Source organism: Rissa tridactyla, chromosome 2 (assembly GCF_028500815.1).
Source record: "Rissa tridactyla isolate bRisTri1 chromosome 2, bRisTri1.patW.cur.20221130, whole genome shotgun sequence".
Taxonomy (NCBI): Eukaryota; Metazoa; Chordata; class Aves; order Charadriiformes; family Laridae; genus Rissa; species Rissa tridactyla.
The window spans coordinates 55,777,444-55,796,561 of NC_071467.1; the positions used below are offsets into that span (position 1 = coordinate 55,777,444).

The following is a 19,118-nucleotide window of genomic DNA, read 5'->3' on the forward strand; positions in this document are numbered from 1 at the left end:
CTTCAGCCATGATGAGCTCTGCTTATAATTCTTGAAGTCTGTCATTTAAACCTATTAAATAATTGAATATATGCTGTATTGGTTTTGTGTAGTACTAATTTCTAATGAAAATATATGAGGGAATAAATTAAACAATTTAGGAATGTGTAGTCACTAATGCAACAGATTTGACAAAGCATAGCTAACAAAAAATTGTTTTATTAGAATTAATTTTGCTGTCATGCTCTAATTTTGATTCATTTCACTTATAGGATGACAAAGCTAAAGACCTTATTGTTATCTAGGCTGTTTATGTATTTTCTCTAAAATTTTATGTAGTATTTTCTTATTCCTGGCCCTCTGGAACTTTATGTTATTCCAAGATCTATATTAAAAATCAATATCAGTGGTTGAGAGAATACATTGGACAAAAATTGTAACTCTTTAGTATACCATGCACTTTCAGTAAGGTACATAAATATGGATGTAACACAACAGAGTATGCTGACCCAAATAATCATCATAACTTTTTGAATCACACAATCATATAGGTTGCAAGGGACCTCCAGAGCTCATGTAGTCTGACCTTTTGCTCAGAACAGATAGAGTGAGAGCAGATTATTCAAAGTCTTGTACAGTTGAGTTTTGAGTATCTCCAAAGATGGATATCCTACAACCTCTTCAGGTAACTTCTGCCAGTGTTTGACCTCCCTCATGGCATAACTGCTCAGTTTATGGCCTTCAGATAATTTTAGAGGGTTACCACAGTGTTTTGCTATGCTCCCAACTTCTTTACACTATATTTAAGTCTTCTCCCTTTACACATACGTCATTAACCCCATGATTCCAAACGAATTTTGCCAGTTCTCTCCTACTTGGAAGCAAGGTTTAGTGCCCAGACTTAAGGTTGTCCTAAAGGCGTAATCTTACTGGTCCATAAAGGACTGGTAAGCAAATTCAGAAACAATCACCTGTGTCCTTGAAGCTTCCCCTTGGCTAGAGCAATGGACTCTGCGGAGAGCTATGGAGAGGTGATTATGAAAGTCTCAAACTGTGTGAACTCCCAGACCAACAGCATGGAGCAGTAGGAGGAGGATAGTGCTCTACCAGACCTAGCAATGGGAAGGAGTCACCAGATGTCTTGCTTGAAGATCTTCCTATTCTTTAACCGTTCGGCTAAATCTCAATAAGGGGTCTGAGAAATTATTTCAACCACTGCAGAAGGTAGTTTCTCTAGCCTGTGGAAAGTGCTAAATGTATCTTCTTACTGGATTTTCACATGCAGTGAAAAGTGCCAACCCATCAATGCCTATTGCCTCACAGCAGTCCCACATTTTTCAGGATTTTCTTTTCACATTTCTTTGCAAGTGTTGTTACAAAAATAAAATCGCAGATACCTATCCATGAGCTGTTTACACACTTCCTTGTCTGAAAACTGTGTAGAGGTTGGCTTGGGAATTGTTGCAGAATGAACAGAAAACAGAAGTCGATACGTTAGAGTAGTTGACATGCCTTTTGTCAGAACCTTCTGACATCCCTGACTCTTCAGAGGTCATTCTCATAAATTAAGAGACTTCAAGAAAAATGAATAATGTCAGATTTTCTGTTTGGCTGCTTCATAATTTCCCTATGTTCACCCTGTTGGTAGGTCTTCAGGCCTAATATCAGTGAGCATCATTGTTCTATGCAACATGCGACTTGTCTTTCCAAGCTAACCATTCTAGTTCAGTTTGTTGACACCATATGTTGTTATTTCAGTGCTTGTCCATTTTCATATATGAATGTTTAATATGTTTTTCACTATGGGACAGTAACAATATTGATAAGTAGGTGTCACAAGTAGGTTTTATTTACAAGAATTTATATTTGTCCTTTATTTTCATCAATAGTGTTTTATGGGAAAAATGTGATGCTCACTACACTTACACTGAAGGTGACATATATGTTTCCATTGTTCCATGTTTCTGTATGTTCCATGTAACTTTCCACGTATAATGACACTATCTTGTTAAATTAGTCATTCTCCTCCTCAGCTACCCTGGCCTTTGCTTCGGTCTTCGGAAATAATAGTGGGATGGTTTTTATGCCTCAACAGCGCAAATATTAAGCAGAGTGTCTCCTTCTGAAATTTTTCTCAAAACAGCATTTTTTCCTTTTTTTAATCCGTTAGTCCCGAGTGCTGTGCCACTTGAATCCATTCAAGGGAGCACCTTTGAAGAGAAGATTTTTCTTCAATGGAGAGAGCCAGCGCAAACATATGGTGTGATTACTTTGTATGAGGTACCTAGCATTTTGCTATGTTTTAATTTTTATGTATAGTTTTGATTTTCAAAAGTGCATAATTAGTAAGAAAATTTAATTTTTTTTTCCAGTTTATGTAAAATGAATCTTCTTTTTGAAGATAGTAACACTTACAAAGTAATGAAGTCAAATACATAATGTAGGAGTGAATTGTGCAGGACCCAAAATGTTCTTGGGTTATCAGCTTTAAGGAAACTGCTATATTTAGAACCATGTGATGTAGCATTCTATCTAGTAATGTGGATCAAACATTTAAAAGATTGAAAGACATATCTTAGTGAATTTTTGAACAAATAGGAGACATAACACAGTGGTGACAGTCAACATCACATTTAGATAAGACTCATTACAGGAAGCCTATTGTAGTAGAAACAAGCAGGCATAATTAAAAAAAAATCTACATTTTTAAAATGCAAATTCAACAAAATTGTATGTTGTTAGATGTCTAAAAATCACTGCTTTTCATCATGTAGAACCTCTGCCTTTTAGAAAATTTGACAAAAGACTGCACAGATTAAGCTGTCAGACAGTAATCACTGTTAAGCTTCTTACCTGACCTTACTACAAAATTGGTATTGAAATGCTTTGTTTAAAAAACCCCACCTAAACGAGAGTTGGTGTAAAAGAAAAGTTAAATTGAATGGTAACCTATTGATACTGTTTTGAAAACGACTTTATTGTAAGAGGATAAAATGTTATGAAAAGGTATGAATTGATTTTTTATGAAGCTAACTGCTTTCCAACTAGTTCAACAGTTGCCTACTTTCAGGGATGTTTTGGTTAATATGTTAAGGTTTTTATTGATGTTAGTCTTTATGTACATAGGAACACACAGTGTGAATCATCTTTCTACTTAGGAACATTCATGCACGTCTGATTACATTCCTGAGGAATATATGCACAGAGCCACTCGCTCACTCCCCCTAGTTGGAATGAGATAAAGACTGTTTAATAAGTAAAGTAAAAGCCGCATGCACAAGCAAAGCAAAACAAGGAATTCATTCACTGCTTCCCATTGGCAGCCATCTCCAGGAAACAGGGCTCTATCACTCATAACAGTTACTTGAGAAGACAAAATGCCATCACTCCAAACAAACCCCCCTTCCCTCTTCTTTCCCCAGTTTTATATACTGAGCGTGACATATGGTATGGAATATCCCTTTGGTTAGTTGGAGTCAGCTGTCCCAGCTGTGTCTCCTCACAACTTTTTGTGCACTCCCAGCCTACTCGCTGGTGGGGTGGTGCGAGGAGCAGGAGAGGCCTTGACCTGTCTCAGCAACAACCAGAAAGAGAGACCTGTGTCTGTTTAGCCTGGAGAAGAGAAGACTGAGAGGGGATCTTATCAATGCTTATGTATATTTAAAGGACGGGTGTCAAGAGGTTGGGGTCAACCTCTTCTCCGTGGTGTCCAGTGCCAGGATAAGGGACAACAGACACAAGCTAGAACACAGGAAATTCCATCTCAACGTGAGGAAAAACATCAGTGTTTTACCAACACTGTTTTCATCCCAAATCCAAAACATAGCACTATACCAGCTGCTAGTAAGAAAGTCAACTCTATCCCAGCCGAAACCATGGCAACTGTATACATGCAGTTCATTCTTAGATGTATATACATACATAACTCCATCAGCTGTAATGGGAGCTGTAAAGGTGTATTCAGAGATGGAAAAGAATAGCTTGGCCAGACTTACTAAGGTATTCAGGACTGTGCAAGTCTCTGAACATCAAAAGAACCTAGCATTCCAACAATGAAGAGAATATTGAGAAGAAAATACAATGCTGATATCTCCTTATACTGCTTAGGTAATACACCTCAAAGCAGAGACAGAGGGAGCAAGGCAATCAGTTAGATCAGAAACTTGATTTAATTAATTTTTAAGTAAAAGATACCAACAGACTGAGGCAATCAAACCATCCCTTGTTTTAAAGATGCCAACTCAGTCCAGTCAGGTAGCTAAATATGAACACACACCTACTTGCTGAAAGCGTATTTTTCAATAGTTTTTCTGCCCTGATGTTTGCTTATAAGCCTAAAATATATCACAAAGATTTTATAAATATGACTGGTAAACTACCTGGAGGCCAACAAATATACGCAATGAATCACAAGGACATTTTACCTGTTTTAAACGTATACTTCAGGTGAAACATAGAAGTATACTTCAGGTATATTTTAGCTAACCGAAGTAGCTCACAGGATAAAATCCAGACAAGTTAGATTATATTTAGGTACCTGTATTTTATAGGTTGATTTAGACTATCCGTCATGTCTCAATAGGCACCTTTCCAGCTGATCGTTGTGCTGTCAAGGTAACGCATACAGCACAGCTCCAAATCACCCAAGATTGAGAAGTGAGGTGTCTAGGTCCTGCCTATGCCTTGGTGCAAGCCAAAGCTAAGATAAAGAGGCATCTAAGCCTGCCTTGTCTGTGCGTACATCAACAATTCTGATCTAAAAAGCTTAGCCACTAAACCTGCTCTTATAAAAACGTATGCCATATTTGGTATTTTCATGAAAACTATGGTGTTCATAGCATTCACCTTTCAGAGAATGGCCTAGCAGATGAGCACTAACCTAGTAAAGGGGAGGCCTGGGTAGGGGACATTTCGGCTTGAGAGATTCCCCAATTCATGGTAACCTGCCTTGCCAAGGGAGCGACTCAGGCGCAGAGCTGAAGCAAGGGGTGAATGCTCCTTCCATTCGCCTGTTACCCGCCGCTGGGCTGTACACAACCAGGGGTGAAAAAATTGTAGTGCTAGATGGAAAACAAGTACGAGAGTGCCGGGTACTTCAGTCTAGAGTTGAAGATACACAGCTTGAGTGAGGGAAAATTGCAAGTATGTAAGCCTGAGACCTAGGAGCAAGGTTGCTCCTTCCAGGGCAAGCGCTTCAGCTGATGGCTGTTTCTTATAGGGGCAGCCTGAGGACTACAGCAGCAGACACCTTCTTTCAGCATGAGGTCCCAGGGTCTTGATCCCAGCAGATAGGTGAACTTAATGTCACGGAATCACGGAATCTTCAGAGTTGGAAGGGACCTCTAGAGATCATCTAGTCCAACTCCCCTGCTAGAGCAGGATTGCCTAAAGCACATCCCTCAGGGCTGCATCCAGGCGGGTCTTGAAAATCTCCAGAGAAGGGGACTCCACAACCTCCCTGGGCAGCCTGTTCCAGTGCTCTGTCACCCTCACTGTAAAGAAGTTTTTCCGTGTATTTGAACGGAACTTCTTATGTTCCAGCTTGCGCCCATTGCCCCTTGTCCTGTCACTGGGAACCATTGAAAAGAGACTGGCTCCGTCCTCCTTAAACCCACCCTTTAGATACTTGTAAACATTAATCAGGTCCCCCCTCAACCTTCTCTTCTCCAGGCTAAAGAGTCCCAGCTCTCTCAGCCTTTCCTCATAAGGGACGTGCTCCAGTCCCATAATCATCTTGGTTGCCCTACGCTGGACTCGCTCCAGTAGTTCCCTGTCCTGAGTCTGCATAGCTGCACCGAGAGAGAAAGCTCAGTCTCACCTCTGTGTCTGGCATTTCCTACTCTGAGTACCTAAATTTCTATGTTGTTAAAAATCTCATAACTTAGTCTGTTTTCTGGGGCCAGGCATTTGTTTTTAGTCCCTGAAGGAAACAGTCTTTTAATATCTGTGCTGGGAAAAACTGTGTGTTGAAGTCTCAAGTATTAGAGTATTCATTGCTATTGTGAAATTAAGTGCAAATCCAATTGTTTTACCAATATTTAAAGGAAAAACCCTTTAGATGAAGAAATGACATAATGACAAATTGTTGCATTTTGCTCCTCTATTACAAGTACAGGTCCACAGTTGTAGGAATAAAGGGATTAGTTCTTTGGGCAAGGTTTCACCTAAGTTTGATAAAAATAGTCAACATGCAGAGAAAATTACCCTCATGCCTTTTTTTTGTCATCACTGCAAAGCTGAACTGGCATTAGCAATGGTGGACATAAGAAATGCGTTAAAAAAAACCAAAAGTAACAGTCTTACAAGTAGGAGTGAAATACAGAAACAGTGCAAGTTCATTTTGAAAAGGCAAAACGCTTCTTTTTTTCATGTGTTCTGCATGATCCATGTAAGAACCTATTTCATTACAGAATGTCAGCCACTTAGCTTCTAATAACTAAACACTGCAAAAAAAAAAATTAAGACTCTAACATAGGCTGCAGAATCTCCAATAGCCTGATATTATTTTCAATAGAATTAAGTGAGATTTTGGAAAATGCAGTTACGAATCGTAGAAATATAGAAAACAGAGTTAAAGGGAGCTGCAAGAGGTCATTTAGTTCACATATCTGCGGCAGAACAGGATCAGCTGTGTACAAAACATAGTTACGAGATAGTTGTCTAACCTGTCTTTTAAAATTTGCAAAAAAAGTTCTGACCCACTCTCCCACAAGCAGACATAACAGCACTTACCATCCATCAGGCAGATTCTTTTGCACAATATGTAAACTTAATTTCTTTACTGATAAAAGTTCTGATATTTGCTAGTGTAATCTTCTGTCTTCTGTTATAATTAGGAAAGCTAGTTGAGCAGTTTTTAAGGCACTTTCAGTTCAATTTATGGATGAAGAGTTGTAGAGGATCTTCCTGTATGTACTGCAATAATGTCGGGGTTTATCTAGATGGTATCGAAGTTTTTATTACTAATTTTCAGCACTTTATTGATGTTATATTAGATGGGTCATATAAAAATCAATTTTCATTAAGTCAGAGGTTTTAGGAAATTGCAAGTGTTTAAGGTAATGTGTAATGCCAACGCTTAGATGTTTCTATGTATTGTTTTAAGTGCCTTCTTAATTATAATGATATGGAATAAATATAGCAAAAAGAATGTCAATTATCACTTTATATAATGAGAGTGTTGGAATTATCCGCATACAAATGAAACTTTAAAAGTAAAAAGGAGGGATGAATCATTTTTACTTTTTAATTTTTTAATGGATTTCTTATTTTTAAATTCTCATTACAGTGCATGGAAATTAGTAATTAATAGAAGAAATCTGGATCAAGTTTTACTGTGAACTTATATTAACATTTCTAATGAAAACTAAAAATACTGTTTGAATTAAAGAAGGAACTGAGGATACGATATACAGTCTGCATATATTACTTAACATTTTATCTCTCCTTTCCTCCAAATGAAAATCTGACCTAGGTACAATATAATAACCTGAAAATTTCCAAATTAGCAATTACAATAGCTAAGCTGCAGACTAAAATACAAGCTTTACCCACTTTCTGAAAAATTTGCCTTAAGCTGCCCTTATCATCTTTTAAGGATAATCTTATTCAGAGCAAAGTGTAATTTTAGTCAAGTCAGCTGGAACTGGGGGCTACATCTTTTGTTATTCACGTATCTGTTTTTACCTGGTTGTTTTGGTTTTGTTATTGTTGCTGATCAAAACCGACAGTAAGATGAATTCAAAAAATGACACTGGTAAAGCCAGCATCTTGAAAGAATTAATGTAAGCCTGAACCCATCCTTTAGAGTTGTAATCTAGCTGCCTCTAAGTCTCTGTATCTATAAAAGTAATAACTCATAGCAGTTATGGCTAAGTTTCTGTGTCCTTTCATGGGATTCGGGATTTGAAGAGTATATGAGAGTAAGATAGCTTATCATAAAATGTCTGACAGCGCATACATCAGAAGGGTTTACTGGATAAAGATGCAATCTCTGTCCATCTGCTCAAGGCAGTTTATAACTTTCTTATTCTTTTGCAGATCACCTACAAAGCAGTCAGTTCCTTTGACCCAGAAATAGATTTATCCAATCAAAGTGGACGAGTCTCAAAGCTAGGAAATGAAACGCACTATCTCTTTTTTGGACTGTATCCTGGCACAACCTACTCTTTTACCATAAGAGCCAGCACAGCTAAAGGCTTTGGACCTCCAATCACAAATCAGTTCACCACTAAAATATCAGGTACTTGATTAAAGAATATCGTTGTTTGCTTATGATAATGACATGGGTAATTCTTTTCTTGTTTGCTTCTTCTTTAGGATTTAACAAGCAGTAAATTGAAGAAGTAAAATACATGTTTATCCTTGAAGATGTCAAAGTGACATACATTAACATACCTGAAAAACTTCCAAGTGCTTAAATATCATCTCGTACTTGGAAATTCCTATTCACAACTGTAACTTATCACCCAAGAAGCCCTATGAATTATGTGCTTGCAGTCGGTGCCAGCTGCTATTGCAACATTTAGCGTAGGGTTTTTTGGACGTGAGGATGAGGGTTCCATTCAGAGCTTAGTCAGCCTTGACATGATTCTAAATTAGTACAGTAACGGTGCTGGAAAATCTCTTTAATGAGCCATGAACAATTGAGAGTAGAGCAGAAATACTATATGTCTAGTACTCGCTTAGAAAGTGTAACTAACTGCCAGCCTGCGTATGTTCCTGGCAGGCGTGTGGACTGAAGTGGTTATGAAACTGCATTAGACGAGAACATCAGGACTGGTGGTTTTCAGATAACAGCAGCATGACTCTGTCACTTCTGCAGATCCACGAGCAGTATTTTAAAGCCCTCCCAGAGGCAGAGGAACACTTCATTTCTCTAGCTGATGGGATGCGATACTATTACATACTCTGAAATGCTTATGTAATTGATGACAAAATGTTTTGCAAAGTTGCAGTTGAAATCCCTTTACTCTTCACGTTTCTACAGTCTTCTTGGGAATTAAACTGACAGTTGAACTGTGAGGCCTTGATAATATTTACAGAAAATTACCTTATCTATTTGTGGTCAACTTTGCTTTTCAGAAAGGATAAAGAAAGACATTTGGGTACAAAATATTCTTTCTCTTTTACTCTCATTCTCTGTACTTTTCCCCATCACTCATTTTCTGTCTTCACTGGAGTGAAAAAAAAAAACAACAACAAGTTTTGATCATAAATAGAGCAATTTCTTTTTTATTTTCATAGGAAAAGGCAATTAATGCGAGGTGGAAATTATTGCCAATACAGGTGTCGGTAGAGATAAAAAAAAAAGTCGTTAATTTTCACGTTAGAAAATTATTCTTCATGGAAAGTCTAAACGTGATTAACACTGGTCTGTAATGATGAGGTTCATTTTCCATCCCCTTTCCTATACTGAGCAGAAACTTTCTCTGTCAGAAATCAACTTCTGACATAGCCAGACTTGCTATGAGTGAGGATGGCAGAATCAGCCTTATTAGAATGAGGAAGGAGGGAGACTATTGAGCGCGAAGGAGAATCTGGGCATTTGGCAATAAAGCTGGATCTTACGTTGTTGTTCTTTTCTAAAGGTGACATGTCACCAACTAAAACTCATTGAACAGATACTGCGGGCATGAGACTAACCTCCGAGCTACCACGCGGCGAGGTTCTGCAAGCCGTCTTGTGTGCACCCCGCTCTCTCATGACTTCATGTTAGTCTCTGTACTAACAGGGAATGTTTATGACTTGTCTTTGGGTAGTTAAAGCCAGTCTTTGGATGAATTTAAAATAGAAGCAGAATGCATACTTTTCTTAGCGTCATTGAAAAATCACAACTGAAATTTTAGCTTTTGAATATGGTACCCTCTTTGCAGTGCTGTGGGCTTGTGATCTCATTGTCTCACTTTAAGGCTTTGAGGCTCTTCATGTGGCCACTGCTCTCCATTTTGGAGAGATGTGAAATGAAAATGCTGAACATTTATGGATGAAACGTTTCACTGTTTTTTAGAACAGATGAGGTGGCAACAGTGCATTCAGACCGATTTCTGAATTGAGTCATTGTATTTTAATTTGTCTGACTCTAGACTGCATTTTCATTTGAATAAAATACTCTTAATTTCCTGTCTTAAGTGTTTGAGTAGTACTATTCTGTACTGTAAATAGTTGCCATGTTTTATTCTACAGTTGTGTGATTGGCACTGATGGATGAAGTGATCTGTATGTAAATACGTATTACCAGAAGCAGAGCTTGTAACAGGGCCTGCTATCAAAATTGATGGGCACTCTATTAGAAGACTGTTTTCTGTTTCATGTAACTGTGAAAAGTTATCTGTGTGGGCTGAAATTTTGTATGCTGCCTTTCATACTAAGAAGAATTTCATCCATTTCAGGAACATGGCTGACATCATGAAAAATTCTGGTGACCGATACATTACTGAAGTGCTTTCAATCAGGGATTTAAATATTTAGCAAAAGAGAGACATTACTCTGAGCCAGCCCTCTGAAAATCTGTCCAGATTTGGGCAATTTGTAAATGTTGCAGTTTGCACACAAATGGGGGAAACTTGACACAACTGAGTAGGGAATGTCACCACAGATGACATCCTTAATAAATAGATTTAAGTTCTCTAAGCTTTTAGAGACATGCCTGCATGTTCATCGTCTCGGTGTGGCCCAGTGCAGACAGAGTCTGTAAGGGCCTTACCGTTTAGTGCATCTGAGCTTTCTGCGGCTGAAGACCAGCATGTGCAGTTGCAAAAACTGTGAACAGGAGGAGTATCTCCTGTTTTCTCTGTGAATTGATAAGCTCCTTTATGTGGGGGCAGTGTGTAAGAGGAAGAGTCCTAACCTAGACAGGAGAAAAGTGTAAGAATAGATAACGTCCAAGTATCTGTAGAGAAGAGAAAAAGGAGCCAGGACTGAAAGCTGGGACTGGGAGAACCACAACTCATATCCTGGACAGGAAGACAATTTTGGTGGAGGGAGACTAAGAATAAGTTAGGAAGATTACAAGACTTTTTAAGATGTGGGCAGTAGACCAAGGGCAAGAAATGACACTTACAGTGTTCCAAAACAATTCAGAGTTAAGAAAGCTTTTTGGAGATGCTTCTCTGTGCTTCCCTTATTTTCAGGATGGTCAACTTAAGAAAGGGACATTATGTGAACAAGATCTGGATATTCAAAACTGAAATACATGAAAATTCTGTCTGTATCTCTAAAGTACTGTTGAATATTATGCCCTTAGGCTTCTCGAAGCGGGTACCCAATTTACTTAAAATGATTAGTCTAAATGTTAGTGCCTTTTGTCTGGAATTGTAAACAGAATAAAACCCTCTCAGCTTACAAGGATTTTTTTGAAGACTATTTTTTTTATTTGTGAAGCGTTTCAAAACTGGTGAATATCAGTGAAAAGCGACGAAGATGTTAATGTTTTCATAGCTGACCGAAGAGTTGTGGACAAAAGTATTAATACAATCCTTACTTGGGTATATAGGGCAATATGGATAAAGGAAAGAGACGTTCGTATACTTTTCAAGTAGATGCAGCTGCGACTGGTAAGGTGAAAAGTATTGGAAAATACACTTTAAAGAAAGACTCACATTGTTGGAGCTATTTAGTTTGCTAGATGAGCCTAGAGGTTGATACTATCTGTACGTGGAGCATAATATACTGAGTAACTTCGTCAGTATGGTACACAAAGTATTCCAGTGGCTGGAAGATGAAGCTAAACAAATTGAGATGCCAAATAGGTCTCCATGTTCAACATGAAGTGTAATTAGCCAATAGAAGAACCTGCTAAAGAAAAGATCTTCTCCCCCACCAGATGTATTTTCTTTTTCAAGCAGGAATTAGTTTAGGGGAGTTCACTGCCCTGCATTATTCCTGTGGTCAGAGGAGATTGCAATGGCCACTTTTTGCTTCTCTAGCCTTTAAATCCGTTAGTTGTGTATCATCATTAACTACCGGACAATAAGGATACGACAGACTGCTAAACAACCAATTAACTGAGCAGCCTTCCGTCCAATATAATGATAAAAATGGGACTACATGATAGCAGTGACAAAAGTAGCAACAGTAAAAGACAATAACTGAGGCATCATTTGTTTTAATCATAATTGTAATTCCTCAATGAAGACACAGTTTGCAAAAGTGCTGTTGAGTGTGGCTTCAAACCTAAGATACGCTCTCATGGTGATAATCCCGCTTCATTATTGTAAATTATGTCTGTGGTGGACAATAGACAGTTACAGCACTAGTTAAAATTCCAGGAATGACAAATTCTGAGAGAGCAGCCTAATACCACTGACATACTGAGAAAGCTGGGCTTAGTTTCAAAAGCTGTAGTCACTTCAACATGCACATTTGCACATTTGCTTTTCTTGAGATAACTTTTAATTTCCAAGTCATGGATTTTCAATGCTTTCTGCAAACTTACTCCTACCAGTATCTGTTTCCTGTCTTGAAATTGGCAGTGAGCTGGGATTCCTTTGTTTGGGTTTTTTTTTTTTTCCCTCACTGAAGTTATTTAACAGTTGTCTCACACTTGTGTTGTAACAGCAAGCATCTTAGACTTATAATATGGTCTTTATATTTGAAGAATTCTTTAAAATTACCTAGTCAAATAAAGATACAGCTCTTGAAAGAAGAAATACAGGAATAATGATTATTTTTGCCTCTTTTATTTTCTTATTCCAGCACCCTCTATGCCACCGTATGAACTTGAAACACCTTTGAATCAAACTGACAGCACTGTGACAGTCTTGCTGAAACCTGCACAGAGCAGAGGCGCTCCTGTCAGGTACCGGGGAAAAAATCTTTATAAAATTAAAACCAAATTGATTAATTTCTTGAACATGTTTTCTGGGGATTTTCTACACAGCAATCAGTGTCTAAATTCATGTCTGTATTAGCTCTAATTAAATTAAATAACTGAAGAAAATGAAAGTGCTTTGATGTTGAGTGTTCGTGTATTGTTTAAAGGATTTGATCCAGATGCAAGTGGCTTGTTCTTTGAAGATAAGGAACAAAGCCGTAGTTCTGTTGTGTGGGTGGCTTCTTTAAGGTAATTGCTTACTGCAGTGTTATAAGTTCAAGGGCATATCACATTTTTATACTGAGCTGCTGTCTTTAATATTCACTCTTCTTGTTTACTTCACAGATTTAAGATAATAAACTCTTAGTAAGTAAGCGAATTTAAACAATATGTACTGTAACATTCATAAAGTATTTAGATTAATTGACCATGATAGCAAAAACAGGGAAAAAAATCAACCTGGAAAACTGGTAGCTCAGATTCTTTAGTGTTATGTAGTGCCCGTTAATGAATTTCCAATTTGTAGAGGTTTATTTCACCGCCACATACATGGTACTGGGTAAGTCCTTCATTGATTAGAATAAAAGAGGCCTGCTTTTCAGTGAAGAAAACAGAGAAATGGTTAGGTATTTTGAATGAGAACCAGTAACGAGCTCAATACTCTGAATAAATGAAAATACAGATGAGAGAAATACAGATTTTTCAGAGCTTTAGGATGTTTTTCCTTTTGGCTCATCAGGTATCATCAGAAATGGTTACTTCTTTTGTTTCTATAGGAAGAATTTACACCTGTAGTTAATGACTATCAATTGTTTTCATCGTGATGCTAAGGTTTTTGGTAATTTCTGTTTGTCTGGGAAATACATATCTGGTATACTCCTGTATGCGTGAGTGAAAATCTTTCGGTTCTTTTGGTTTCTTCAGAATATTCAATGTTTCATATGAATGGGTTTTTTTACTGTGCAAGGTATTCATTGTTGCATCATGATTGTATGTATGTAGGTCTGCATTTAGGAAATGCCATCCTGTTGGTCATTCAGATAACTTTTAGAAAAGGAAATGTAACACTTCAGAGAAGTTTGAACCAACTGAGAAAAAAAGAGAAAGCAATTAAAGCAGATTCAATTAAACTGTTTGATTTAGCAGATTAGATTTGAAACAGAATGATCTGATGTTTGTCTTCATTTATCTCACAAAGCTATAGTGTAGTCCTTCTGAATTCAAGCATCTGGATTAAAATAGTACCAGTTGGAGTCGTTGTTTAAACACAAACGTATTAGACCATTAATGAAAAAGCAGTTTCATTCCTTTTATCTGTATCAGAACTAAAGATGATTGACTCCTATAGCAGTAGTGACACATCAGAAACTTCACTGACAATAGAAAGGAGCTAGTTAGGAGATTAAAGTGTGCCAAATAAGGGGATGAGTGGTTAGGAAAATAGGAGGAGAAATTTAAAGTAACGTGAAGCTATAGCACTGACATAAACACACAGGAGCGAATTTAACGAGGTCCTTTGCAACAGGTCTCAAAATACAATGAATGCTGACTGCAGACTCACAATGCAAATACTGAGTGAAGCAGAGTGAAAATTAAAGTAAGAATTTCCTAATACTTTTAACATTTTATTGTGCATTACACTCTCAAGCACACTGTCATTGCATAGCTTGCAGAACACATTCTGCACGTGTATTTTATCATCTGCATCTGTATTCATTGGGTGCTAAAAGTTTAGTCATACTTCATTTATTTGCACCACTAAGCAAGATGCCTTGTCTATTGATTCTGCTACAACTACCGTCTTGGTTAATGCAGATTTTTGAAACTGCGCTAAACTTGCAGTGTAAATGATTGTTGTTGTTTTATTGATCAACCCATCAGCCATGTCACATAAAATTCTTTAATTCCTGAGATGGATAAGGGGAGCACAAATTCTACCATTCAAGTCAACAAAGCTAATACCTGAGGTCACTCAGAATTCCAGCTTTTTTCTGTGATTAAATTCTTTTTCTCTGCTTAAATATGAAAAATCCTGATACCTTATACCTTATTTAGAATCTGCACACGACCACCACAACGTAAAAGGAGAGAAAGGGCAATGCTGATTGTTTAAATGTTGATTCAAAAAGCAGACTTTATAGAAATGTTCAGGAAGCTCTGTTTACAATGATAAAGTACACATTAATCACGAAGGCCAAATGGCATTCCAGGTTGTTTTAGAATTCGTAAGACTGGACATGATTAAAATGTATATTGTCAGAGTTTTAATACAACAAATACTGCTTGCTTTGTCTTCAATTTCAGGTCCAACATGCTTTATGGCAGTGATTGTGTTTATTTCAAGGAGATTATTTCGGAATTATATGTGTTTAAAGCAGTAATGCATTCAGTAATGATGCATGTATGCACTTCTTTAACAGCTGGCTAAGCTATTTTGATTTTTAGAATGACTGTAATTTGCAAGGCTTTTTTTTAATTTAAGGTGATGGCTCTGTGGAAATTGTGTATTGTATCTCTTACTGTGGATAATCTCTATTTTTCAAAGATACTTGTAAGTAAGAGTCAGTAAAGTTTTACAGAATTGCATAAAAAGCATACAGATGCAAATATTTTTTTCTGTGAGGGCTCTTCAGCACCTATTGAGGGACTCACTCTTCCAAGGCAGTATCATTTGTATCTCTTACTTCTTCAGGGCAAGTTAGCCTAAAGTTTAAAGACCCCGGGGCCAAATTGTCTGCAGGTACATGGATTGGTTGGTTCCATTTTCTTCAACTAAGGAATGCTATTGTGTTGGAAAGGCCCGGCTCATATGCAGAAATAAAAAATGTAATGCCTGGTGACTGCATGTGTTTAGTGTTATTTATATATTCATCTACGTTAGAAAGAGCTTTAGATTGTTTGCCGCATTCCATTATAAAAGATTCTTATGACCTTCTCAGGAAAAGTTTTCCTGGCAGCTTTTAGCTTCAGCAGGGAGAAGCAAGTTTTCTTTGTCGCATAGATTTCCATTCAGTCTTGCCGTGATAAAGGTTGAATGTTTTCGCTTCTTTTATCTTGCTTACATAATCAGCAAAGTGCTGTCACTGTACCATCCTCCTCCTCTATTCTGTGCCACATCCTCAAAAAGCCATAACAGTGAACATCCCAAAGATTTTGGCCCAGATAATACCAGAACCACCTGGCGATAGCAAGCACTCTGGGAGCAGCAGGCTGGGGAAAGGAGCAAGAAGGGTAAGAAAGAAGACCAGACCATCCAGACTCTGCTCTGCCTCCTGGTCTCTTTCTCATATTACATTACAGAGTTTGGCTCAGCTGGATTTGCCCCATTAAACCCTTCTAATCAGTTAATGATTAGCCTATTTATCCACCCTCTCTGCTCTTGTAGACAACACAGACAGTTGGTACTTTCCTCTTCCAGCCTAAAGTAAGAGAACTGGAGGGCCAAGCGTACCAGCTGGCAGTGCCCTATGCATGCAACAGTTGGCATTTAGGATGCCAGGGTACCTCCCGCACTGAGTATGTAGGATCAGTCCTGCAGCACCTGGGGCTGCAAAGCACAGACAGAATTGCAGCAATTGCCAAGTAGTATAATTTAAAAGTACCTTAAAGAAAACATGCAGAAGGAAGCAAATAAACTTGGAATTATGTGAGTTGAAAGCTGAGAGTGTGCTAGAGTGAAGGCAGTCTGTGTACTCTCAATGCATCCCCTTTATCATCAGTGTGCCCAACTTCTTCAGCATGCAGGTTGGGTGCCCTAAATAACAACTCTACTGGGAAAATAAAGCAAACATATCTTTACTTGAAGTGCTTAGTTTTGAAATATACTTTTAATCTCTCTTCCCTGAAGAAGTTATGTATATTTCAGCCCAAAAGGCCATATTAAGTTGTTAAGTGTTTTGAAGTGCAGCTGAAAACTACCATAGAAATTTCAAACTATGTGTTATCTAAAGTGATAAGCACTCCTTTCTACTACTTCATAAGGTAAACACTTCATGATGTGTTCAGATTGTCTAAATTCCACAGAGATTTACATTTCTTATTGGCCTAGTTCAGACCTTTAAAGGCACCCTGTAAATACTGGCCTCATTGTCACAAGTGGTATTAAGGCCATCTGCACATGGTCCCTGGGATAGGAGCAGCATGATTCAAAGGAAGATGCACGGTGTGAAGAAACCTTTGTCAGCCCAAGTCCAAGGAGTACTTCATTCTGTATGTGGTTTAGCCATTTCAACAACACTCATAGTGTAGTGATTCCTAAACGAATGACAGAGGACACCTAATTCCTACCTACTGATTAGCAGTAGGAAGGACTACATTAAACTGAGGTGGTCATCTTTGAAACGCAAAGACTCATATGTAATGCAACAGTTCCCCACTGAAACCACAGTGCATTGCACATGAAGTGGAGGTCACAGTTGCCTTCCCGTCCCTGCCACACACATTGCAAAGAAGGACAACGTGTCTTAGGGCCTCATCTCTTTTCTTCAGCATGACTGGTGCCATGAGGATCAGTCTTCTAAGTGTCTGGCCAGCCCCTCTGCTTTGTCACTGTGTCTACTCACTTTCTCATGGGCTGGCAGCAGGAGTTTACACTCCTTGTGCCACATCAGTTAGGGCATGCAGGACTGTTCAGACACTTGCATCTGTAGAAATGGGATCAACTGAAGCCTGAGAGAGCTTTTGCAGGACCCTCCCATCTGACTGATGGCCTTCCCGAGAAGCCACTACTTACCTTTATTCATCTTCACAAAAACACTCACCTGGTCGGCAGATCAGCAGATTAAGTTGTTTCACTGGCAATCAAGAAATCCAAGCAAAAGCTAGCAAGCTAGCCAGGCTGTTTGGAAATCCATGGCTGATATCATTGGAACCTAAAAAGCAGCAGGGCTTCAAGCACTCTGAAGACAAAAGTTTCAAGATATTTTCCATAACCTTGAAGAGACCACGGGGCACTTGCATTGCTGTTGTGAGTCCATGGCAGCCACAGGGCTGGGCCTCACAGTTGCAATCCACTTCTCAGAGAAGACAACGTACTGGTATCGCAGTCTGAGTTTCTATGTTGCGTGGTAAGAGTGCAGCATTAATTTCCCGTGCATGAATTATGGAGGCAGGCATGATGAGTACAATTATAAGGGAACAAATGAGTTTTGAAATGGAAGAATACTGATTGGCACAACAGGAGACGTGTTAGCATTCTGTGTGGACAAAAACATGGAAACAGCACATGCAAATAAAAGCACTGCAATATCTGTATTTTTAGCTCTGTCCTCTCACAATTCCTACCTAGCACGTTATGTAATGCTAGCATGTTATTGTAATCTTCTTCTATTCCCAGTGACATTGCATGGTAATGCAGTAATGAGAAAAAAGGAAATCTTACATAGACGCAGCTGAGGAGAGAAATATTAAAACTGTGCATTAACCAGGAGAGATTTGGAAAGCTTCCCAATAAAATGAAAAGTGAACTCTGGCCTTTCAAGAGCTCATTGATAAAACAGTCTAGATATTTGGTGGATTTATGATAAAGAAATGGTTATGTTGAAATAACGTTGCAATACTTGGTCAAATAGCATTATTAACTTACTAGTATTCTGAAATGTCTTGTTCAAAATATAGCCTTTTGAAATACTGTGAGACCAGAAGGTCTAAAGAGCATGAAGGGAACTTACTGTCCATTCTTTAATTTGCTTGCCACAAGCATCCTTTCTATTGTTTAAGGGTCTGTAAATATAAAGACTTGAACTGTATGCTGTAGGGTCAGCTTTTGCCTGCAAACTGTATTTCCAAATCATAGTTTTACAACCTGTAAGGCAGCCAGTAAACTTGTTTGAGGATGTCTGTGATTCAGAAGGGATGGGGTTTTATTAATGCCCATAATTGTCACTTCTTTATAGCAAGAAGTATAATTATTTACAGCAGAAGGGTCAATTTCAGTTTCATTGAGGGAACAGTACAATAATTGCTTATGCTGTAAAAATGCTGTAATTCTTTTTTGTTATGCAGTAGAACTTGTCCTTGGATTTTTACTTGTGACTTGAATTAGAATTTATGGTACGTGTTGCCTGGGCATGCGTGGTGCAGCTTCACATGTCCTGATGGCTTGTTCAGAAATTTCCTTTTACTGTGACTTCTCACATAGTCCCTGGGTAAAAGGAGCATTGATTCTTGATTTCTTTAAATAGTAATTTAAAGAGAACTGAGAACCCAGCACGTAATGCTATCTGTCATTTAGCAATGTGATTAATAAAAATTAATCTATGATAAATAAAGCAAGCTAGGGCAATTCCAGAATAAAAGAGAGATTAGATTATTCCATATCTCTGAA

General features: G+C 38.1%; 1 protein-coding gene across 11 annotated transcripts in view; it reads left to right on the plus strand.

Moving 5' to 3' along the window:
• Positions 1 to 19,118, plus strand: part of PTPRM (protein tyrosine phosphatase receptor type M) — a 484,559-nt gene that overhangs the window by 262,486 nt on the left and 202,955 nt on the right. For all 11 annotated transcript variants that reach the window (XM_054191333.1, XM_054191334.1, XM_054191337.1 and 8 more), the window contains exons 9-11: positions 2,150 to 2,259; positions 8,020 to 8,221; positions 12,676 to 12,778. In XM_054191333.1, the coding sequence (XP_054047308.1) occupies positions 2,150 to 2,259; positions 8,020 to 8,221; positions 12,676 to 12,778 (415 nt within the window). The remainder of the gene's footprint in view (positions 1 to 2,149; positions 2,260 to 8,019; positions 8,222 to 12,675; positions 12,779 to 19,118) is intronic.